We start from the raw sequence: 25,339 nt of genomic DNA on the forward strand, positions 1-25,339 counted from the left end.
CCCTCTACCGTAACGCTACTTTCTGTCCCTCTACCGTAACGCTACTTTCTGTCCCTCTACCGTAACGCTAATTTCTATCGCTCTACCGTAACGCTACTTTCTGTCCCTCTACCGTAACGCTACTTTCTGTCCCTCTACCGTAACTCTACTTTCTGTCCCTCTACCGTAACGCTACATTCTGACCCTCTACCGTAACGCTACTTTCTGTCCCTCTACCGTAACGCTACTTTCTGTCCCTCTACCGTAACGCTACTTTCTGACCCTCTACCGTAATGCTACTTTCTGTCCCTCTACTGTAACGCTACTTTCTGTCACTCTACCGTAACGCTACTTTCTGTCCCTCTACCGTAACGCTACTTTCTGATCCTCTACCGTAATGCTACTTTCTGTCCCTCTACTGTAACGCTACTTTCTGTCACTCTACCGTAACGCTACTTTCTGACGCTCTACCGTAACGCTACTTTCTGACCCTCTACCGTAACGCTACTTTCTGTCCCTCTACCGTAATGCTACTTTCCTCTACCGTAACGCTACTTTCCGCCCCTCTACCGTAACGCTACTTTCTGTCCCTCTACCGTAACGCTACTTTCTGACGCTCTACCGTAACGCTACTTTCTGACCCTCTACCGTAACGCTACTTTCCTCTACCGTAACACTACTTTCTGACGCTCTACCGTAACGCTACTTTCTGTCCCTCTACCGTAACACTACTTTCTGTGTCTCTACCGTAATGCTACTTTCTGTCCCTCTACCGTAACGCTATTTTCTGTCCCTCTACCGTAACGCTACTTTCTGTCCCTCTACCGTAACGCTACTTTCTGTCGCTCTACCGTAACGCTACTTTCTGTCCCTCTACCGTAACGCTACTTTCTGTCCCTCTACCGTAACGCTACTTTCTGTCGCTCTACCGTAACGCTACTTTCTGTCCCTCTACCGTAACGCTACTTTCTGTCCCTCTACCGTAACGCTACTTTCTGTCCCTCTACCGTAACGCTACTTTCTGACCCTCTACCGTAATGCTACTTTCTGTCCCTCTACTGTAACGCTACTTTCTGACGCTCTACTGTAACGCTACTTTCTGACCCTCTACCGTAATGCTACTTTCTGTCCCTCTACCGTAACGCTACTTTCTGTCCCTCTACCGTAACGCTACTTTCTGACCCTCTACCGTAATGCTACTTTCTGTCCCTCTACCGTAACGCTACTTTCTGTCCCTCTACCGTAACGCTACTTTCTGACCCTCTACCGTAATGCTACTTTCTGTCCCTCTACCGTAACGCTACTTTCTGACCCTCTACCGTAACGCTACTTTCTGACCCTCTACCGTATCGCTACTTTCTGACGCTCTACCGTAACGGTACTTTCTGACGCTCTACCGTAACGCTACTTTCTGTCCCTCTACCGTAACGCTACTTTCTGTCCCTCTACCGTAACGCTACTTTCTGTCCCTCTACCGTAACGCTACTTTCTGTCCCTCTACCGTAACGCTACTTTCTGTCCCTCTACCGTAACGCTACTTTCTGTGTCTCTACCGTAACGCTACTTGCTGTCCCTCTACCGTAACGCTACTTTCTGTCCCTCTACAGTAACGCTACTTTCTGTGTCTCTACCGTAACGCTACTTTCTGTCCCTCTACCGTAACGCTACTTTCTGTCCCTCTACCGTAACGCTACTTTCTGTCCCTCTACCGTAACGCTACTTTCTGACGCTCTACCGTAACGCTACTTTCTGTCCCTCTACCGTAACGCTACTTTCTGTCCCTCTACCATAACGCTACTTTCTGACCCTCTACCGTAACGCTACTTTCTGTCCCTCTACCGTAACGCTACTTTCTGTCACTCTACCGTAACGCTACTTTCTGTCGCTCTACCGTAACGCTACTTTCTGACGCTCTACCGTAAAGCTACTTTCTGACCCTCTACCGTAACGCTACTTTCTGTCCCTCTACCGTAACGCTACTTTCTGTCCCTCTACCGTAACGCTCCTTTCTGACCTTCTACCTTAACGCTACTTTCTGACGCTCTACCGTAACGCTACTTTCTGTCCCTCTACCGTAACGCTACTTTCTGTCCCTCTACCGTAATGCTACTTTCTGTCCCTTTTACCGTAACGCTACTTTCTGACCCTCTACCGTAACGCTACTTTCTGACGCTCTACCGTAACGCTACTTTCTGATGCTCTACCGTAACGCTACTTTCTGTCCCTGTACAGTAACGCTACTTTCTGACGCTCTACCGTAACGCTACTTTCTGATGCTCTACCGTAACGCTACTTTCTGTCCCTCTACCGTAACGCTACTTTCTGTCCCTCTACCGTAACGCTACTTTCTGTCCCTCTACCGTAACGCTACTTTCTGTCCCTCTACCGTAACGCTACTTTCTTTCCCTCTACCGTAACGCTACTTTCTGTCCCTCTACCGTAACGCTACTTTCTGTCCCTCTACAGTAACGCTACTTTCTGTCCCTCTACCTTAACGCTACTTTCTGACGCTCTACCGTAACGCTACTTTCTGACACTCTGCTGTAATGCTACTTTTTCTATCCGTCTGTATTTTTTGGTCTTTTTGTTGTGTTTGTGTCCCATATGGCACCCTATTCCCTACATAGTGCACTACTTTTGGTCAAAAGTTGTACACTATATAGGAAATGTGGTGTCATTTGGGACACAGACTGTCTTGCTTTTTTCCCTGTCAGTTGTGTCTGGCCCTGTCTACATGTGATGATGACTTCTCTCTTTGTTTCTCTGCAGCCTTCGGAGAAGTGTGGTATTCTCAACGTGACCAAGATCACTGAGCATGGAAAGAAAGTACGGTGAGTTGTACTGGGCTAGGATAGAAACAGGATGAGAACACCCTCAGAAAGTATGGTGAGTTGTACTGAGCTAGGATAGAAACAGGATGAGAACACCTGTAGAAAGTATGGTGAGTTGTACTGAGCTAGGATAGAAACAGGATGAGAACGCCCTCAGAAAGTAGGGTGAGTTGTACTGAGCTAGGATAGAAACAGGATGAGAACGCCCTCAGAAAGTAGGGTGAGTTGTACTGAGCTAGGATAGAAACAGGATGAGAACGCCCTCAGAAAGTAGGGTGAGTTGTACTGAGCTAGGATAGAAACAGGATGAGAACGCCCTCAGAAAGTACGGTGAGTTGTACTGAGCTAGGATAGAAACAGGATGAGAACACCTGTAGAAAGTACGGTGAGTTGTACTGGACTAGGATAGAAACAGGATGAGAACACCCTCAGAAATTATGGTGAGTTGTACTGGGCTAGGATAGAAACGGGATGTAAACGCCCTCAGAAAGTATGGTGAGTTGTACTGGGCTAGGATAGAAACAGGATGAGAACACCTGTAGAAAGTATGGTGAGTTGTACTGAGCTAGGATAGAAACAGGATGAGAACACCTGTAGAAAGTATGGTGAGTTGTACTGGACTAGGATAGAAACAGGATGAGAACACCCTCAGAAAGTAGGGTGAGTTGTACTGAGCTAGGATAGAAATGGGATCAGAACACCTGTAGAAAGTACGGTGAGTAGTACTGGACTAGGATAGAAACAGGATGAGAACACCCTAAGAAAGTAGGGTGAGTTGTACTGAGCTAGGATAGAAACAGGATGAGAACACCTGTAGAAAGTACGGTGAGTTGTACTGGACTAGGATAGAAACAGGATGAGAACACCCTCAGAAAGTACGGTGAGTAGTACTGGGCTAGGATAGAAACGGGATGAGAACGCCCTCAGAAAGTACGGTGAGTTGTACTGAGCTAGGATAGAAACAGGATGAGAACACCCTAAGAAAGTAGGGTGAGTTGTACTGGGCTAGGATAGAAATGGGATCAGAACACCTGTAGAAAGTACGGTGAGTAGTACTGGACTAGGATAGAAACAGGATGAGAACACCCTAAGAAAGTAGGGTGAGTTGTACTGAGCTAGGATAGAAACAGGATGAGAACACCTGTAGAAAGTATGGTGAGTTGTACTGGACTAGGATAGAAACAGGAGAACACCTGTAGAAAAACTGCTCCTTCAGGGCAACACAACCAGCCAGTCTCCAGGTGAACCCCCCAATATTGCTTCCACCTTACAGATCTGGAGACATTGAAGGGTTATGGCCTAGGGAATGGGTAGGGAGTGATATCCGACCGGTCGTATATGAAGTGGTAGTTGATTCAGCATGTGAGATGACTTATGGAGCTATGTCTGTTATTTATGTCTATGTTATTTATGTCTGTTATTTATGTCTGTATGTTAATTATGTCTGTGTGTTATTAATGTCTGTATCTTATTAATGTCTGTGTGTTATTTATGTCTGTGTGTTATTTATGTCGGTATGTTATTTATGTCTGTATGTTATTTATGTCTGTTATTTATGTCTGTATGTTAATTATGTCTGTGTGTTATTAATGTCTGTGTGTTATTTATGTCTGTATGTTATTTATGTCTGTTATTTATCTGTTATTTATGTCTGTTATTTATCTGTTATTTATGTGTATGTTATTTGTGTGTTATTTGTGTCTGTGTGTTATTTATGTCTGTGTGTGTAACGGCCGTCGTCAGAAAGAGACCAAGGTGCAGCGGAGGATGTGTTCATCATAAAGGATTTAATGAATCGCATGAACACTATAAAATAAACAAAACGACCAGCAACAGTTCTGTCCGGTTACACACTAAACAGAAAACAATCACCCACAAAAACCCAAAGGAAAACCAGGCTACTTATGTGTGACTCCCAATCAGCAACAACGAACTACAGCTGTGCCTGATTGGGAGCCACACACGGCCTAAAACAAAGAAATACAAAAACATAGAAAAATGAACATAGAACGCCCACCCAATGTAACACCCTGGCCTAACCAAAATAAAGAACAAAAACCCCTCTCTATGGCCAGGGCGTTACAGTGTGTTATTTGTGTCTGTGTGTTATTTATGTCTATGTTATTTATGTCTGTATGTTATTTATGTCTGTATGCTATTTATGTCTCTGTTATTTATGTCTGTATGCTATTTATGTCTCTGTTATTTATGTCTGTGTGTTATTTATCTGTTATTTATGTCAATGTTATTTATGTCTGTTATTTATGTCTGTGTGTTATTTATGTCTGTATGTTATTTATGTCTATGTTATTTATGTCTGTATGTTATTTGTCTGTTATTTGTGTCTGTGTGTTATTTGTGTCTGTTATTTATGTACATATGTTATTTGTCTGTTATTTATGTCTGTTACGCGTCTGTTATTTATGTCTGTGTGTTATTTATGTCTGTGTGTTATTTATGCCTGTGTGTTATTTGTGTGTGTCTGTGTTATTTAAGTCTGTGTGTTATTTATGTCTGTGTGTTATTTGTGTCTGTGTGTTATTTATGTCTGTGTGTTATTTATGTCTGTGTGTTATTTGTGTGTGTTTACAGGAAGAACTGGACGTCATCCTGGACGGTTCTCCAGGGCTCCTCGCTGATATTCGCTAAAGGCCAGGGGGGTGGGACCAGCTGGGTGAGTGGTGTCTGCTATTTGCTAAAGGCCAGGGGGGTGGGACCAGCTGGGTGAGTGGTGTCTGCTATTTGCTAAAGGCCAGGGGGGTGGGACCAGCTGGGTGAGTGGTGTCTGATATTCGCTAAAGGCCAGGGGGGTGGGACCAGCTGGGTGAGTGGTGTCTGCTATTTTCTAAAGGCCAGGGGGGTGGGACCAGCTGGGTGAGTGGTGTCTGATATTTGCTAAAGGCCAGGGGGTGGGACCAGCTGGTTGAGTGGTGCCCCTCCTCTCCTCAATTCCTCCATCCCTCCTCTCCCCCATCAATCAATCAATCAAATGTTTTTATAAAGCCCTTTTTACATCAGCCGATGTCACAAAGTGCTGTTCAGAAACCCAGCCTAAAACCCCAAACAGCAAGCAATGCAGATGTAGAAGCACGGTGGCTAGGAAAAACTCCCTAGAAAGGCCAGAACCTAGGAAGAAACCTAGAGAGGAACCAGGCTCTGAGTGCTGGGTGGAGATTATAACAGAACATGGCCAAGATGTTCAAACGTTCATAGATGACCAGCAGGGTCAGATAATAATAATCACAGTGGTTGTCGAGGGTGCAACAGGTCAGCACCTCGGGAGTAAATGTCAGTTGGCTTTTCATAGCCGATCATTCAGAGTATCTCTACCGCTCCTGCTGTCTCTAGAGAGTTGAAAACAGCAGGTCTGGGACAAGGTAGCACGTCCGGTGAACAGGTCAGGGTTCCATAGCCGCAGGCAGAACAGTTGAAACTGGAGCAGCAGCACGACCAGGTGGACTGGGGACAGCAAGGAGTCATCAGGCCAGGTAGTCCTGAGGCATAGTCCTAGGGCTCAGGTCTTCCTCCGAAAGAAAGAAAATTAGAGAGAGAGAATTAGAGAGAGTATACTTAAATTCACACAGGACACTGGAAAAGACAGGAGAAATACTCCAGATATAACAGACTGACACTAGCCCCCCAACGTAAACTATTGCAGCATAAATACTGGAGGCTGAGACAGAGTGGTCGGGAGACACTGTGGCCCCGTCCAACGATACCCCAGGACAGGGCCAAACAGACAGGATATAACCCCACCCGCTTTGCCAAAGCACAGCCCCCACACCACTAGAGGGATATCTCCAACCACCAACTTACCATCCTGAGGCAAGGCCGAGTATAGCCCACGAAGATCTCCGCCATGGCACAACCCAAGGGGGGGCGCCAACCCGGACAGGAAGATCACGGTAGTGACTCAACCCACTCAAGTGACGCACCCCTCCCATGGACGGCATGGAAGAGCACCAGTAAGCCAGTGACTCAGCTCCCGTAATAGGTTTGAGGCAGAGAATCCCAGTGGAGAGGGGAACCGGCCAGGCAGAGACAGCAAGGGCGGTTCGTCGCTCCAGTGCCTTTCCGTTCATCTTCACACCACTGGGCCACACTACACTCAATCATAGGACCTACTGAAGAGATGAGTCTTCAATAAAGATTTAAAGGTTGAGACCGAGTCTGCGTCTCTCATATGGATAGGCAGACCATTCCATAAAAATGGAGCTCTATAGGAGAAAGTCCTGCCTCCAGCTGTTTGTTTAGAAATTCTAGGGACAGTAAGGAGGCCTGCGTCTTGTGACCGTAGCGTACGTGTAGGTATGTACGGCAGGACCTAATCGGAAAGATAGGTAGGAGCAAGCCCATGTAATGCTTTGTAGGTTAGCAGTGAAACCTTGAAATCAGCTCTTGCCTTAACAGGAAGCCAGTGTAGAGAGGCTAGCACTGGATGTCACTGGATCAAGTGTTCTAGTCAAGATTCTAGCAGCCGTGTTTAGCATTAACGGAAGTTTATTTAGTGCTTTATCCAGGTAGCGGGAAAGTAGAGCATTGCATTAGTCTAATCTAGAAGTGACAAAAGCATGGATTCAATTTTTCTGCATCATTTTTGGATAGGAAGTTTCTGATTTTTGCAATGTTACGGAGATGAAAAAAAGCTGTCCTTGAAATATTCTTGATATGTTCGTCAAAAGAGAGATCAGGGTCCAGAGTAACGCCGAGGTCCTTCAGTTTTATTTGAGACGACTGTACAACCATCAAGATTAGTTATCAGATCCAACAAAATATCTCAGTGTTTCTTGGGACCTAGAACAAGCATCTCTGTTTTGTCCGAGTTTAAAAGTAAAACATATGCCGCCATCCACTTCCTTATGTCTGAAACACAGGCTTCCAGGGAGGGCAATTTTGGGGCTTCACCATGTTTCATCGAAATGTACAGCTGTGTGACATCCGCATAGCAGTGAAAGTTAACATTATGTTTCCGAATGACATCACCAAGAAGTAAAATATATAGTGAAAACAATAGTGGTCCTAAAACGGAACCTTGAGTAACACCGAAATGTACAGTTGATTTGTCAGAAGACAAACCATCCACAGAGACAAGCTGATATCTTTCCGACAGATAAGATCTTTACCAGGCCTGAACTTGCCCGTGTTGACCAATTTGGGTTTCCAATCTCTAAAAAAGAATGGAGCACAAGGGCAGATGCAGAGCGTTGGTCTGACACCATTAAAAGGTAATTTACCACCTTCACGAGCGCAGTCTCAGTGCTATGATGGGGTCTAAAACCAGACTAAAGCGTTTCGTATACATTATTTGTCTTCAGGAAGGCAGTGAGTTGCTGCGCAACAGCTTTTAAATTTTTTTTGAGAGGAATGTGCGATTCGATATAGGCCGATTTAGTTTTTGATATTTTCTGGGTCAGGGTTTGGCTTTTTCAAGAGAGGCTTTATTACTGCCACTTTTAGTGAGTTTGGTACACATCCGGTGGATAGGGAGCCGTTTATTATATTCAACATAGGAGGGCCAAGCACAGGAAGCAGCTCTTTCAGTAGTTCAGTTGGAATAGGGTCCAGTATGCAGCTTGACGGTTTAGAGGCCAAGGCTATTTTCATCCATGTGTCAAGAGATATAGTATTAAAAAACGTGTCTGCCTTGATCCTAGGTCCTGGCAGTGTTGTGCAGACTCAGGACAACTGAGCTTTGGAGAAATGCGCAGATTTAAAGAGAAGTCCGTATTGCTTTCTAATGATCATGATCTTTTCCTCAAAGACGTTAATGAATTCATCACTGCTGAAGTGAAAGCCATCCTCTCTTGGGGAATGCTGCTTTTTAGTTAGCTTTGCGACAGTATCAAAAATACATTTAGGATTGTTCTTATTCTCCTCAATTAAGTTGTAAAAATATGATGATCAAGCAGCAGTGAGGGCTCTTCGATACCAAGCTAGTCGGAAGACTTCCAGTTTGGTGTTGCACTATTTCCGTTCCAATATTCTGGAAGCTTGCTTCGGGGCTCTGGTATCCTGGTATACTTCAGGGCTCTGGTATCCTTCAGGGCTCTGGGTTCCTTCAGGGCTCTGGTGTCCTTCAGGGCTCTGGTATACTTCAGGGCTCTGGTATCCTGGTGTCCTTCAGGGCTCTGGTATACTTCAGGGCTCTGGTATCCTTCAGGGCTCTGGTATACTTCAGGGCTCTGGTATCCTTCAGGGCTCTGGTATACTTCAGGGCTCTGGTATCCTGGTATCCTTCAGGGCTCTGGTATACTTCAGGGCTCTGGTATCCTGGTATACTTCAGGGCTCTGGTATACTTCAGGGCTCTGGTATCCTTCAGGGCTCTGGTATACTTCAGGGCTCTGGTATCCTTCAGGGCTCTGGTATACTTCAGGGCTCTGGTATCCTGGTATCCTTCAGGGCTCTGGTATACTTCAGGGCTCTGGTATCCTGGTATCCTTCAGGGCTCTGGTATACTTCAGGGCTCTGGTATCCTTCAGGGCTCTGGTATTTCTGATTGTATACCAGGGAGCTAGTTTCTTATGACAAATGTTTTGTTTTCATGGGTACGACTGGATCTAGGGTATTACGCAAGGTTCAATTTAGTTCCTCAGTTAGGTGGTTAACCAATTTTTGTACTCTGACGTCCCTGGGTAGGTGGAGGGAGTCTGGAAGGGCATCTAGGAATCTTTGGGTTGTCTGAGAATTTATAGCATGGCTTTTGATGATCCTTGGTTGGGGTCTGAGCAGATTATTTGTTGCGATTGCAAACGTAATAAAATGGTGGTCCGATAGTCCAGGATTATGACGAAAAACATTAAGATCCACAACATTTATTCCATGGGACAAAACTAGGTCCGGAATATGACTGTGGCAGTGAGTAGGTCCGGAGACATGTTGGACAAAACCCACTGAGTTGATGATGGCTCCAAAAGCCTTTTGGAGTGGGTCTGTGGACTTTTGCATGTGAATATTAAAGTCACCAAAAATGTGAATATTATCTGCCATGACTACAAGGTCCGATAGGAATTCAGGGAACTCAGTGAGGAACGCTGTATATGGCCCAGGAGGCCTGTAAACAGTAGCTATAAAAAGTGATTGAGTAGGCTGCATAGATTTCATGACTAGAAGCTCAAAAGACGAAAACCCAGTCTTTTTTTTTTATTTTTTTTATTTGCTATCGTAAATGTTAGCAACACCTCCGCCTTTGCGGGATGCGCGGGGGATGTGGTCACTAGTGTAACCAGGAGGAGAGGCCTCATTTAACACAGAATATTCATCGGGTTTAAGCCATGTTTCAGTCAGGCCAATCACATCAAGATTATGATCAGTGATTAGTTCATTGACTATAACTGCCTTGGAAGTGAGGGATCTAACATTAAGTAGCCCTATTTTGAGATGTGAGGTATGACAATCACTGTCAATAATGACAGGAATGGAGGAGGTCTTTATTCCAGTGAGATTGCTAAGGCGAACACCGCCATGTTTAGTTTTGCCCAACCTAGGTCGAGGCACAGACGCGGTCTCAATGGGGATAGTTGAGCTGACTACACTGACTGTCCCCTCCATCCTTCCTCTCCCCATCCCTCCTCTCCCTCCATCCCTCTTCTCCCTCCATTCCTCCTCTCCTCCATCCTTCCTCTCCCCATCCCTCCTCTCCCTCCATCCCTCCTCTCCCTCCATCCCTCTTCTCCCTCCATCCCTCCTCTCCCTCCATCCCTCTTCTCCCTCCATCCCTCCTCTCCCCTCCATCCCTCTTCTCCCTCCATCCCTCTTCTCCCTCCATCCCTCCTCTCCCTCCATCCCTCTTCTCCCTCCATCCCTCCTCTCCCTCCATCCCTCTTCTCCCTCCATCCCTCTTCTCCCTCCATCCCTCCTCTCCCTCCATCCCTCTTCTCCCTCCATCCCTCCCTCTCCCTCCATCCCCTCTTCTCCCTCCATCCCTCTTCTCCCTCCATCCCTCTTCTCCCTCCATCCCTCCTCTCCCTCCATCCCTCCTCTCCCCTCCATCCCTCCTCTCCCCTCCATCCCTCTTCTCCCTCCATCCCTCTTCTCCCTCCATCCCTCTTCTCCCCCATCCCTCCTCTCCCTCCATTCCTCCTCTCCCTCCATCCCTCCTCTCCCTCCTCTCCCTCTCCCTCCTCTCCCTCCACCCCTCCTCTCCCCATTCCTCCTCTCCCTCCATCCCTCCTCTCCCTCCATCCCTCCTCTCACCATCCCTCCTCTCCCCCATTCCTCCTCTCCCCCGTCCCTCCTCTCCCCCGTCCCTCCTTTCCCTCCATCCTTCCTCTCCCTTCCATCCCTCCTCTCCCCCATCCCTCCTCTCCCCTCCATCCCTCCTCTCCCCCGTCCCTCCTCTCCCCTCCATCCTTCCTCTCCCCCATCCCCCCTCTCCCCCATCCCCCTTCTCCCCCCATCCCCCTTCTCCCCTCCATCCCTCCTCTCCCCATCCCTCCTCCCCTCCATCCTTCCTCTCCCCCATCCCCCCTCTCCCCCATCCCCCTTCTCCCCCCCATCCCCCTTCTCCCCTCCATCCCTCCTCTCCCCATCCCTCCTCTCCCCCATTCCTCCTCTCCCCCATTCCTTCTCTCCTCCATCCCTCCATTCCTCCCCTCCCCCACATCTCCTCTCCCCCATCCCCCCAGGTCAAACACTACTGTAGGTTGGCATCCTTAAATAGTGAGGGGTCAGACAATCAAGTCAGTGGGTTCCATGTAGGAAGTGGGTTTCATAGGCTTGTGTCCCATATGGCACCCTATTCCCTATATAGTGCACTACCATACAACCCCATAAGGCTCTGGTCAAAAGTAGTGCACGATATAGGGAATAGGATTCCATATGGGACACAAGCCTCTAGACTGAACCCAGTGATTCAGCTGTAGTCTAGTGGATGACTCTCTAAGACACAACAGTATCCTGATTCCTCACCAACAACCCTCTGGGTTGACAGTTGGTTTGACAAGATCCATTGTCATGTGTGTGTGTGGGTGTGTGTGTGTGTGTGTGTGTGTGTGTGTGTGTGTGTGTGTGTGTGTGTGTGTGTGTGTGTGTGTGTGCGTGCGTGCGTGCGTGCGTCTCTTGATGGGTGTGGTGTGTTTCTGCTCTCTCCTTGTAGTTTGGAGGAAGCCAGTCTAAACCAGAGTTCACTGTGGACCTGAGAGGAGGATCTATAGAATGGGCTTCCAAGGACAAGTCCAGCAAGAAGCATGTAATTGAGGTGAGAGGGCTCTGACACTACAAAACATTCATTCTTTCAGGGCTACAACGCTGCTTCATACACATACAGCACTATGAGTATAGAATGTGCATTATCACATTTATTTATAAAGCTCTTTTTACATCAGCAGATGTCACAAAGTGCTTATACAGAAACCCAGCCTTAAACCCCAAACAGCAAGTAATGCAGATGTAGAAGCACGGTGGCTAGGAGGGGTGGTCATAGAGAGGAACCAGGCTCTGAGGGGTGGTCAGTCCTCTCTGGCTGTGTCGGGTGGAGATTACAACAGTACATGGCCATTAAGGCCAGATTGTTCTTCAAGATGTTCAAACGTTCATAGATGACCAGCAGGGTCAAATAATCCCAGTGGTTGTAGAGGGTACAGCAGGTCAGCACCTCAGGAGTAAATGGCAGCTGGCTTTTCATAACCGATCATTCAGAGTTAGGTGGGCTGATGGAAGCTGAGGGTCGGGATGTGGACTTGGAAACAAGTGGTAGTGGAGATTCTGGACGGGGATAGAAAGATAAACAAAATAAAGTCAAAATAAAACATAACAAAAAAAAGGCTGATGCCGTGCAGGTATTTTTGACCGATACCGATATCCAATATTTTCCTTGCCCCCTAAAAAAACCCGATACCGATATTTAAAATTTTAGCGGCCTTTTAAGCATTCTAGTACAGTTAAATAGTTAACACACACATGGACGCAGCGGTCTAAGGCACTGCATCTCAGTGCAAGAGGCGTCACTATAGTCCCTGGTTCGAATCCAGTCTGTATCACATCCGGCCGTGATTGGGAGTCCCATAGGGTGGCGCACAATTGGCCCAGCGTTGTCCGGGTTTGGCCGGGGTAGGCCGTCATTGTAAATAAGAATTTGTTCTTAACTGACTTGCCTAGTTAAATAAAGGTTACACACACACACACCACACTGACCAAAAAGTTATTTTGTTGGCATTTACGTATGTGCTGTTTTGCTGTGCTGTTTTGTTGTTCAGTCGTTTCCTTCTCAACCAGGATTTCTATGGAACGCCGGTTGGGTCTTTGCATGTCAAAAAACATACACGTCAAATAACACTATTTGACGTGTTAACCTCTCTGGGGTATGTGGGACGAACTCGTCCCACCTACGTAACAGCTACTGAAATTCCAGTGGCGCGATTTTTGAATCGTTAGAAATACTATTACTTCAATTTCTCAAACATATGACTATTTTACAGCTATTTAAAGACAAGAATCTCGTTAATCTAACCCCACTGTCCGATTTCAAAAAGGCTTTACAACGAAAGCAAAACATTAGATTATGTCAGCAGAGTGCCCAGCCAGAAAAAATCAGACACCCATTTTTCAAGCTAGCATATCATGTCACATAAACCCAAACCACAGCTAAATGCAGCACTAACCTTTGATGATCTTCATCAGATGACACACCTAGGACATTGTGTTATACAATACATGCATGTCTGTTCAATCAAGTTCATATTTATATCAAAAAACAGCTTTTTGCATTAGCATGTGACGTTCAGAAAAAGCATAACCCCCGCAAACTTCCGGGGAATTTACTAACAGTTTGCTAAATTAAACGTTCACAAAAAGCATAACAATTATTTTAAGAATTATAGATACATTACTCCTCTATGCACTCGATATGTCCGATTTTAAAATAGCTTTTCGGATGAAGCACATTTTGCAATAATCTAAGTACATAGCCCGGCATTACAGGGCTAGCTATTTAGATACCCACCCAGGTCAGCCTCCACCAAAATCACATTTCCTATAAGAAAAATGTTCTTACCTTGCTTGTTCTTCATCAGAATACACTGCCAGGACTTCTACTTCAATAACAAATGTTGGTTTGGTCCCAAATAATCCATCGTTATATCCAAACAGCGACGTTTTGTTCGTGAGTTCTAGACACTATCAGAATGCTTCTTTACGGTCCCGCGCATGGCGCATTGGCGTGTCAAAAATGTCTAAATATTCCATTACCGTACTTCGAAGCATGTCAACCGCTGTTTAAAACCAATTTTTATGCCATTTAACTCGTAGATAAGTGATAATATTCCGACCGGGAGTATGCATTGAGCCTAAACAGCCGAATAAAATTTATCCTCAGAAGCGACTCGTGCACGCGCCTCATTCAAAGGTCCTCGGAGCAGCCACTTACAAAAGGTGATAATGTGTTTCAGCCTGAGGCTCCCTCGTAAACCTTCAGTTATTTCCCGGGCTCTGAGAGCCTATCGGAGCCCTGGGAATTGTCACGTTACAGCTAAGATCCTTACTTTTCAATAAAAAGATGCAAGACGCACGACTCCTTGTCAGACAGGGTACTTCCTGCTTGAAACCTTGTCAGGTTTTTGCCTGCCATAGGAGTTCTGTTATACTCACAGACACCATTCAAACAGTTTTAGAAAATTCAGAGTGTTTTCTATCCAAACCTGAACAATAATATGCATATTCTAGCTTCTGAGTTGGTGTAGGAGGCAGTTAAAAATGGGAACATATTTTTTCCAAAATTCTCAATACTGCCCCCTAGCCCAGACAGGTTAAATAAGCTTGTTGACCAATCAGGACCTGAATATGACTGCACGTCACATAATAATTTAACGTGTTCATACATTTTTTCCATAGTTATTACACATTGATTACACTATCACTCGTATTTCATATGTCAGAACGATGCATCGATACGTATGCTATGATGCTGGTAAAGTTGTCTCGTGCACCTACAGTGCTGGTCATAAAACAAAGCTAGCTAGCTCATGGGTGCAAACAATGTTCTTCCCCAAAAACAGATCAAAACAACATCATCTGTTTCAGTAGCTATGGTTAGCTAGCTAACTATACTGCTCAAAAAAATAAAGGGAACACTTAAACAACACATCCTAGATCTGAATGAAAGAAATAATCTTATTAAATACTTTTTTCTTTACATAGTTGAATGTGCTGACAACAAAATCACACAAAAATAATCAATGGAAATCCAATTTATCAACCCATGGAGGTCTGGATTTGGAGTCGCACTCAAAATTAAAGTGGAAAACCACACTACAGGCTGATCCAACTTTGATGTAATGTCCTTAAAACAAGTCAAAATGAGGCTCAGTAGTGTGTGTGGCCTCCACGTGCCTGTATGACCTCCCTACAACACCTGGGCATGCTCCTGATGAGGTGGCAGATGGTCTCCTGAGGGATCTCCTCCCAGACCTGGACTAAAGCATCCGCCAACTCCTGGACAGTCTGTGGTGCAACGTGGCGTTGGTGGATGGAGCGAGACATGATGTCCCAGATGTGCTCAATTGGATTCAGGTCTGGGGAACGGGCGGGCCAGTCCACAGCATCAATGCCTTCCTCTTGCAGGAACTGCTGACACACTCCAGCCACATGAGGTCTAGCATTGTCTTGCATTAGGAGGAACCCAGGGCCAACCGCACCAGCATATGGTCTCACAAGGGGTCTGAGGATCTCATCTTGGTACCTAATGGCAGTCAGGCTACCTCTGGCGAGCACATGGAGGGCTGTGCGGCCCCCCAAAGAAATGCCACCCCACACCGTGACTGACCCATCGCCAAACCGGTCATGCTGGAGGATGTTGCAGGCAGCAGAACATTCTCCACGGCGTCTCCAGACTCTGTCACGTCTGTCACGTGCTCAGTGTGAACCTGCTTTCATCTGTGAAGAGCACAGGGCGCCAGTGGCGAATTTGCCAATCTTGGTGTTCTCTGACAAATGCCAAACGTCCTGCACGGTGTTGGGCTGTAAGCACAACCCCCACCTGTGGACGTCGGGCCCTCATACCACCCTCATGGAGTCTGTTTCTGACCGTTTGAGCAGACACATGCACATTTGTGGCCTGCTGGAGGTCATTTTGCAGGGCTCTGGCAGTGCTTCTCCTGCTCCTCCTTGCACAAAGGCGGAGGTAGCGGTCCTGCTGCTGGGTTGTTGCCCTCCTACGACTTCCTCCACGTCTCCTGATGTACTGGCCTGTCTCCTGGTAGCGCCTCCATGCTCTGGACACTACGCTGACAGACACAGCAAACCTTCTTGCCACAGCTCGCATTGATGTGCCATCCTGGATGATCTGCACTACCTGAGCCACTTGTGTGGGTTGTAGACTCCGTCTCATGCTACCATTAGAGTGAAAGCACCGCCAGCATTCAAAAGTGACCGAAACATCAGCCAGGAAGCAAAGGAACTGAGAAGTGGTCTGTGATCCCCACCTGCAGAACCACTCCTTTATTGGGGGTGTCTTGCTAATTGCCTATAATTTCCACCTGTTGTCTATTCCATTTGCACAACAGCATGTGAAATTTATTGTCAATCAGTGTTGCTTCCTAAGTGGACAGTTTGATTTCACAGAAGTGTGATTGACTTGGAGTTACATTGTGTTGTTTAAGTGTTCCCTTTATTTTTTTGAGCAGTGTATATAGCTAGGTGTCATCATCTAAAATAACCCTCATTTATAAGACAGTTCTTATTTGATTAACGGTGGTCAGACCCATCTATGTGTAGCTAGCCACAATAAGGATTAGCCACAATAGTGGACTTTGCGTTTAGCCTTCAAAATAAAAGTATGTCATTGACAGTGATGCAAATGAATATAAATAGTAGAATTATGCCATAATTGAATAGATCATGCGAAACGAGGTTGGAATGTTGTTATATGAAATCAACAAAAGACAATTTGTTAATCTGTTGAAATCACACTGGATGTATTATACTTTAGAATTGCATTGGGGACTTATTTCACTGTACAGCCTTACCTATGGATTGTTGATCAATGACATGGGGTATCAGTCTACTCAGTAACACCCAGAGAACATTAGCATCGTAGCTCTTATTGCGGGACTTTATTGTCACCTATGTGTATTGAACACTATTCCAGAGGAAAAACAATAGTCCATGGATGTTTTGGAGTCTGATAACTCTGAGGAGGACATTGGGAAAAAAATATCTTGGGTATTGAGTAGGCTGTTACCCCATTTCATTGATCCCCAATCCTTAGGTAAAGCTGTACAGTGCAATATGAATGTTAATACACGCAATAGGCTGACTGGGGAGGTGATTTCACACAGTCACAGTCCCGCGATAGGAGCTACAACGCTAATATTTGTGTAAACTCTTCACAGTTGTGTTCTGTGGGTGTCACTGAGTAGACTGATACCCCATTTCATTGCTTCACATTCCAACCTTGTTATCTACCGTAAATTCTGGACTATAAACCGCAACTTTTTCCCCAGGCTTTGAACCTCGCGGCTTAAACAATGACGCGGCTAATATATGGATTTTTCCCGCTTTCAAATTTTTTTTCTACAAAAAAACACATTCTGTGACGTGCTCAGTTTTTTGGCGGCATGAAGCTTTCATTAGACCAATGAAATTGCCAAACGGGTTAAGGTCAAACAACTTTTTTGTTTACTGTTTAGATTAACCCTTTCACACGTACCATCACACGGGGTGTGATCGTTCTACAGTGGTCCCTGAAGCGTACGATCACACCCCGTTTGATTAGAACACTCATTTAGAACGCTCATTTAGAACGGCCAGTTTCGAATTACGCAACAATCAGCTTTTGAGCTGGCCACACTTTTTTCAGAAACTATTTACACAAACAGTCCTTACAAAGTTATGTCCAGAATGTGAGCAGTTTATTTTTGGATGCAATGTTCAGATATTCACAGAAGTATCTATAGCATAACACAATCATCCTAACTGAAAAAATGTAGGCTACATTTGTCCTAGCGCTAACTGAGGAAAGATTGACGCAACACAAGCGGTCATATTTTCTAACTCTCGGCTGACGTAAACTATACCATGAATTAGCTAATAGCAATTACTATGTATAATTAATCACATCACGAGTGAGCTCACCATTGATCGAAATAATTAGGTAAAACACTTTCTAGAAATTGAAAGTAATCCGTCGATTAGTTTCAGCGCGCAGCCATGCATTTTTTCCTCACAGAAACCGAAGATAATAAGAGAAGACAAGATGAGTTTGGTCTGTTTACGGTATGCATGTTGAAGGGGTGTGTCATCTACTGTCGTTCACATCCCACCATTCATTTGCAGAAGTCCTCAAAAAATGAGTGAACTCTTACTCACCTCATTTTGTTATAACATCTTTGGTCAAACAGATGATTACGTGAAACCCAGAATGCATTGTATGTCAACAAACATGGCTCCATACACATAGCTGGAATTAGCTTAGCTCATCATAATCAGTACAACCTTCAAAACATTATTTTACACACATACTATGCGCCCATTACAATTTATGCAAAAAACGGAATGCATGATTTATCACGGGTAATTGAAAAACGTCAATAAAATACTAAATATATCAATAATACCACACAAAACATTTTCTGATAGCGATTTATTGATACAAATGGCGCGTGCAGGCAGTCAATCACGGTAACCTCTCACTCCCACTCTGAGCATTCAGTGTTGTTGTTTATGTAACAATCACATCCTGGAATGGAGAGAACGTTCGAACATCACGTGCATAAAAAAACTCACGCTGAGGCGACCGTTAGAGATATTTGGAACTCACACGTGAAAGGGTTAAATCGAGCGCTCTCAAACTTCCCATCATTCTGATTACGGTACTCATTTTGTCACCCTCATCATGGCAAAGACACGGAGAAATGCATATGATGCAGCTTTCAAGTTGAAGGCGATTGATCTGGTTGTTGGAAAAGGAAATAGAGCTGCTGCACGGGAGCTTGGTCTTAATGAGTCGATGATAAGACGTTGGAAACAGCAGCGTGAGGAATTGACTCAGTGCAAAAAGACAACTAAAGCTTACTGCTAATTTTGTATTTTTTGTTACAAGCCGTGTTTCGTTAAAGCCTATTTATTTTTGTTACAAGCTGTGTTTTGTTAAATCCTGTGTAAAGTTCATTTGTTTCAATGTACCGGTAGGCACCTGCGGCTTATAGACATGTGCGGCTTATTTATGTTCAAAATACTGCTTTTTTAAAATTCAGTGGGTGCGGCTTATATTCAGGTGCGCTTAATAGTCCGGAAATTACGGTAGTCTAAATATGGCATGATTCCACCAATTGTAACCTTCTGCATCACTTTCAAAGATGTACTTTTATTTTGGGCAAACCGCAAATTATACTATTGTGTCTTTTATTTATTTGATTTATTTCACCTTTATTTAACCAGGTAGGCTAGTTGAGAACAAGTTCTCATTTACAACTGCGACCTGGCCAAGATAAAGCAAAGCAGTGCGACACAAACAACAACACAGAGTTACACATGGGATAAACAAGCGTACAATCAATAACACAATAGAAAAAAAGAAAGTCAAAAGACAGTGTGTGCAAATGGCATGAGGAGGTAAGGCAATAAATAGTCCATAGTAGCAAAGTAATTACAATTTAGTAGATTAACACTGGAGTGATAGATGAGCAGATGATGATGAGCAGATGATGGTGTGTAAGTAGTGATACTGGTGTGCAAAAGAGCAGCAAAGTAAATAAAAACAATATGGGAATGAGGTAGGTAGATTGGGTGGGCTATTTACAGATGGACTATGTACAGCTGCAGTGATCAGATAGCTGATGTTTAAAGTTAGTGAGGGAAATGTAAGTCTCCAGCTTCAGCGATTTTTGCAATTCGTTCCAGTCACTGGCAGCAGAGAACTGGAAGGAAAGGCGGCCAAAGAAGGTGTTGGCTTTGGGGATTACCAGTGAGATATACCTGCTGGAGCGCGTGTTACGGGTGGGTGTTGTTATCGTGACCAGTGAGCTGAGATAAGGCGGAGCTTTACCTAGCAGAGACTTATAGATGACCTGGAGCCAGTGGGTCTGGCGACGAATATGTAGCGAGGGCCAACCGACTAGAGCATACAGGTTGCAGTGGTGGATGGTATAAGGGGCTTTGGTAACAAAACAGATGGCACTGTGATAGACTACATCCAATTTGTTGAGTATAGTATTGGAAGCTATTTTGTAGATGACATCACTGAAGTCGAGGATCGGTAGGATGGTCAGTTTTACTAGGGTAAGTTTGGCAGCGTGAGTGAAGGAGGCTTTGTTTTGCGAAATACAAAGCCAATTCTAGATTTGATTTTGGATTGGAGATGTTTGATATGAGTCTGGAAGGAGAGTTTACAGTCTAACCAGACACCTAGGTATTTGTAGTTGTCCACTTATTCTAGGTCAGAACCGTCCAGAGTAGTGATGCTAGTCGGGCGGGCGGGTGCGGGTAGGGAATGGTTGAAAAGCATGCAATAGGTTTTGCTAGCGTTTAAGAGCAGTTGGAGGCCACAGAAGGAGTGTTGTATGGCATTGAAGCTCGTTTGGAGGTTAGTTAACACAGTGTCCAAAGAAGGGCCAGATGTGTACAGAATGGTGTCGTCTGCGTAGAGGTGGATCAGGGAATCACCCGCAGCAAGAGCTACATCGTTGATATATACAGAGAAAAGAGTCGGCCTGAGAATTGAACCCTGTGGTACCCCCATAGAGACTGCCAGAGTTCCGGACCACAGGCCCTCCGATTTGACACATTGAACTCTGTCTGCAAAGTAGTTGGTGAACCAGGCGAGGCAGTCATTTGAGAAACCAAGGCTATTGAGTCTGCCGATAAGAATACGGTGATTGACAGAGTCGAAAGCCTTGGCCAGGTCGATGAAGACGGCTGCACAGTACTGTCTTTTATCGATGGCGGTTATGATATCGTTTAGTACCTTGAGCGTGGCTGAGGTGCACCCGTGACCAGCTCAGAAACCAGATTACACAGCGGAGAAGGTACGGTGGGATTCGAAATGGTTGGGGATCTGTTTATTAACTTGGCTTTCAAAGACTTTAGAAAGGCAGGGCAGGATTGATATAGGTCTGTAACAGTTTGGGTCTAGAGTGTCTCCCCCTTTGAAGAGGGGGATGACCGCGGCAGCTTTCCAATCTTTAGGGATCTCGGACGAAACAAAAGAGAGGTTGAACAGACTGGTAATAGGGGTTGCAACAATGGCGGCGGATAATTTCATAAAGAGAGGTTCCAGATTGTCTAGCCCAGCTGATTTGTACGGGTCCAGGTTTTGCAGCTCTTTCAGAACATCTGCGATCTGGATTTGGGTGAAGGAGACGTTGGGGAGGCTCGTGCAAGTAGCTGCGAGGGGTGCGGAGCTGTTGGCCGGGGTTGGGGTAGCCAGGAGGAAAGCATGGCCAGCCGTAGAGAAATGCTTATTTAAATTTTTGATTATCATGGATTTATCGGTGGTGACCGTGTTACCTAGCCTCAGTGCAGTGGGCAACTGGGAGGAGGTGCTCTTGTTCTCCATGGACTTTAGTGTCCCAAAACTTTTTGGAGTTAGAGCTACAGGATGCAAATTTCTGTTTGAAAAAGCTAGCCTTTGCTTTCCTGACTGACTGTGTGTATTGGTTCCTGACTTCCCTGTTTTTGTGCTGGTCAAGGGCAGTCAGGTCTGGAGTGAACCAAGGGCTATATCCATTCTTAGTTCTAAATTTTTTTGAAAGGGGCATGCTTATTTAAGATGGTAAGGAAATTACTTTTAAAGAACGACCAGGCATCCTCGACTGACGGGATGAGGTCAATATCCTTCCAGGATACCTGGGCCAGGTTGATTAGAAAGGCTTGCTCGCAGAAGTCTTTTAGGGAGCGTTTGACAGTGATGAGGGGTGGTCGTTTGACCGCAGACCCATAGCGGATGCAGGCAATGAGGCAGTGATCGCTGAGATCCTGATTGAAAACAGCAGAGATGTATTTGGAGGGCAAGTTGGCCAGGATAATATCTATGAGGGTGCCCATGTTTACGGATTTAGGGTTGTACCTGGTGGTTTCCTTGATAATCTGTGTGAGATTGAGGGCATCTAGCTTAGATTGTAGGACTGCTGGGGTGTTAAGCATTTCCCAGTTTAGGTCACCTAACAGTACGAACTCTGAAGATAGATGGGGGGAAATCAATTCACATATGGTGTCCAGGGCACAGCTGGGAACAGAGGAGGGTGTATAACAGGCAGCAACAGTGAGAGACTTATTTCTGGAGATTCATTTTTAAAATTAGAAGCTCGAACTGTTTGGGCATAGACCTGGAAAGTATGACAGAACTTTGCAAGCTATCTCTGCAGTAGATTGCAACTCCTCCCCCTTTGGCAGTTCTATCTTGACGAAACATTTTGTAGTTGGGTATGGAAATCTCAGAATTTCTGGTGGCCTTCCTAAGCCAGGATTCATACACGGCAGGACATCAGGGTTGGCAGAGTGTGCTAAAGCAGTGAATAAAACAAACTTAGGGAGGAGGCTTCTGATGTTAACATGCATGAAACCAAGGCTTTTTCGATTACAGAAGTCAACAAATGAGAGTGCCTGGGGACACGCAGGGCCTGGGTTAGCCTCCACTTCACCCGAGGAACAGAGGAGGAGTAGGATGAGGGTACGGCTAAAGGATAGCAAAACTGGTCGTCTAGTGCGTTGGGGACAGAGAATAAAAGGAGCAGAATTCTGGCCGTGGTAGAATAGATTCAGGGCATAATGTGCAGACAGGGGTATGGTGGGGTGCGGGTACAGCGGAGGTAAACCCAGACACTGATTGATGATAAGAGAGGTTGCATCTCTGGACATGCTGGTTATAATGGGTGAGGTCACCGCATGTGTGGGAGGTGGGACAAAGGAGGTATGTTAGGCATGTATGATGGGACTAGGGGCTCCGCAGTAAACTAAAACAATGATAGTTATCCTAAACAACAGTATACAAGGCATATTGACATTTGAGAGAGACATAAAGCGAAGCATAAAGTAATCACAGGTGTTGATTGGGAGAGCTAGCTAAGTCAACAACAGGTAAGACAACAACAGCTAATCAGCTAAGACAACAACAACAGGTTAAATGGCGATGAATGGGCAGAGAGGCTCGGTTAAGTACACACAGGGCCTGAGTTCGAGGCTGGGGCTGACAGATAAACAAAGTGGAGTACCGTGATAAATGAACAGTCCAGCAGGCATCAGCTATGTAGCCAAGTGATCATAGGGTCCAGTGTACAGCAATAGATGACAGGGAAGCAGCTAGGTAGTCGTTACTACGCTAGCACGCAGGAGACACGATGTTTAAAGTTAGCAGGCCGGGGTAAGTAGAAGAGTCTGCTCCGTCGTCCGGCAAAGGCCGGTTGAAGGCACAGCGGATGGTATTACGTCTGCGGACCAGTTGTGGTGGTACGGCGGGGCGCCGTATCGACGAAGGGACCGGGCCAGATGGTGAAAGAGGTATTGTAATTGTGGTCATTTCGTTTGCTAGCCGGGAGAAGCGCCTGGCTCAGAGCTAGCTTCGGGGCTTGGTCACTCAGTGGCAGCTAGCTAGCTGTGATGATCAGGAGTAATGGTCCAAGGTTTACGGCAGGAATCTGGCGTTGTAGTGGAGAAAAACAGTCCGAGGCTGGCAGGTATTATCCAGGCAAAAAAATCGTCTGGTGCCTGAGTAGAGGGTAAAGGCCGCTAGCAGAGGCTAACAATGACTAAATAGCTAGTAACTTAGCTTTGTATGTATTGTATGTTTTAAATATGCAGCTGAAAACCCATCAGAATACAGAGCTGCTGATCCAGTCAGAGAACGACGGCGTCATCAATGACTGGTACAGGGCACTGATGGACGCCATCAGCACACACGTGAGTCTGCACAAACACACACACTCACACACACACACACACACACACACATACACACCCTTGTCTGATTTGTACTGCAGTTCCACATCTATCCACTAAGTGGCAGAGTTGTCATGTTTAGTCATTGTGCCAGTCTAAAGGTAACCTACCTGTTTCTGTGTGTTCCTGACTGTCTCCTTCGTGTGTGTGTGTGTGTGTGTGTGTGTGTGTGTGTGTGTGTGTGTATGTGTGTGTGTGTGTGTGTGTGTGTGTGTTACCTGCCTTACTGTAGGCCTGGGAGTCAGATGAGGCCATAGAGGAGGACATGCCAGAGTCTCCTGGAGCGGAGAAACAAGACAAGGAGAAAGAGCACAGAGACTCTAAGAAGAGCCGAGGTCAGAGCATCATGTCTGTCTGAGACCTCTCCTCTTTGTCTACTAAGGATGTTTCTGTTCATCATTATAGGTCAGCAGTCCAGGACTAAAAGATCACTCAATGGAGAACCTCTAGAAAAATAGATGTTTTGTGTGTGTGTGTGTGTGTGTGTGTGTGTGTGTGTGTGTGTGTGTGTGTGTGTGTGTGTGTGTGTGTGTGTGTGTGTGTGTGTGTGTGTGTGTCCAGGAAACTGTCCCTATGTGTGTCAGGGTGTTAAGTCATCTCCCGTTGTCATTGGTCTGTAGCCATGAAGAGTTCCACCAGTATGGACGCGTCAGACAACAAGAAGACCAGAATCAAGCTGAAGAAGTTCTTGACACGCAGACCCACTCTGCAGACAGTCAGAGACAAGGGCTACATCAAAGGTATTACAAAGAGCAGTAGGGTTGGGGAATTGTGATAACTTTACCAGAACCCCCAGGTTTTTCAGAAATCCGGGCTGGGAGAGGAAATAAACAGAACCTCTAGAAGCTTCCAACCTTCATTTCTGGGAAACCTGGACAGTTACCAGACGGTTAGCAGAAAAGGGCATGTTGTTTTCCAGTAGCGGAGTACTTTGTTCCTCTGTAATAATAACCCTGTTGATATCTGTGTGTCTTAGACCAGGTGTTTGGCTGCAGTCTGAGTGACCTCTGTAATAATAACCCTGTTGATATCTGTGTGTCTTAGACCAGGTGTTTGGATGCAGTCTGAGTGACCTCTGTAATAATAACCCTGTTGATATCTGTGTGTCTTAGACCAGGTGTTTGGCTGCAGTCTGAGTGACCTCTGTAATAATAACCCTGTTGATATCTGTGTGTCTTAGACCAGGTGTTTGGCTGCAGTCTGAGTGACCTCTGTAATAATAACCCTGTTGATATCTGTGTGTCTTAGACCAGGTGGTTGGCTGCAGTCTGAGTGACCTCTGTAATAATAACCCTGTTGATATCTGTGTGTCTTAGACCAGGTGTTTGGATGCAGTCTGAGTGACCTCTGTCAGAGAGAGAACACGTCCGTGCCAAGCTTCGTCACGATGTGCATCGACCACGTGGAAAACAACGGTAGGTGTGCTTCTCCTGTCTGAATGTGTCTGACTCAGTTGTCTCTCATTGTAACAGTGGTGTGGTGAGTTGAATGTCTGACTCAGTTGTCTCTCATTGTAACAGTGATGTGGTGAGTTGAATGTCTGAATCAGTTGTCTCTCATTGTAACAGTGGTGAGGGGAGTTGAATGTCTGAATCAGTTGTCTCTCATTGTAACAGTGGTGTGGTGAGTTGAATGGCTGAATCAGTTGTCTCTCATTGTAACA

General features: G+C 45.6%; 1 protein-coding gene across 5 annotated transcripts in view; it reads left to right on the plus strand.

Moving 5' to 3' along the window:
- Positions 1–25,339, plus strand: part of LOC115157477 (rho GTPase-activating protein 12) — a 156,419-nt gene that overhangs the window by 123,467 nt on the left and 7,613 nt on the right. For all 5 annotated transcript variants that reach the window (XM_029705750.1, XM_029705752.1, XM_029705751.1 and 2 more), the window contains 7 exons: positions 2,749–2,810; positions 5,403–5,484; positions 11,906–12,007; positions 23,539–23,637; positions 23,909–24,011; positions 24,297–24,416; positions 24,993–25,091. In XM_029705750.1, coding sequence (XP_029561610.1) covers positions 2,749–2,810; positions 5,403–5,484; positions 11,906–12,007; positions 23,539–23,637; positions 23,909–24,011; positions 24,297–24,416; positions 24,993–25,091 — 667 coding nt within the window. The remainder of the gene's footprint in view (positions 1–2,748; positions 2,811–5,402; positions 5,485–11,905; positions 12,008–23,538; positions 23,638–23,908; positions 24,012–24,296; positions 24,417–24,992; positions 25,092–25,339) is intronic.

Source organism: Salmo trutta, chromosome 21 (assembly GCF_901001165.1).
Source record: "Salmo trutta chromosome 21, fSalTru1.1, whole genome shotgun sequence".
Taxonomy (NCBI): Eukaryota; Metazoa; Chordata; class Actinopteri; order Salmoniformes; family Salmonidae; genus Salmo; species Salmo trutta.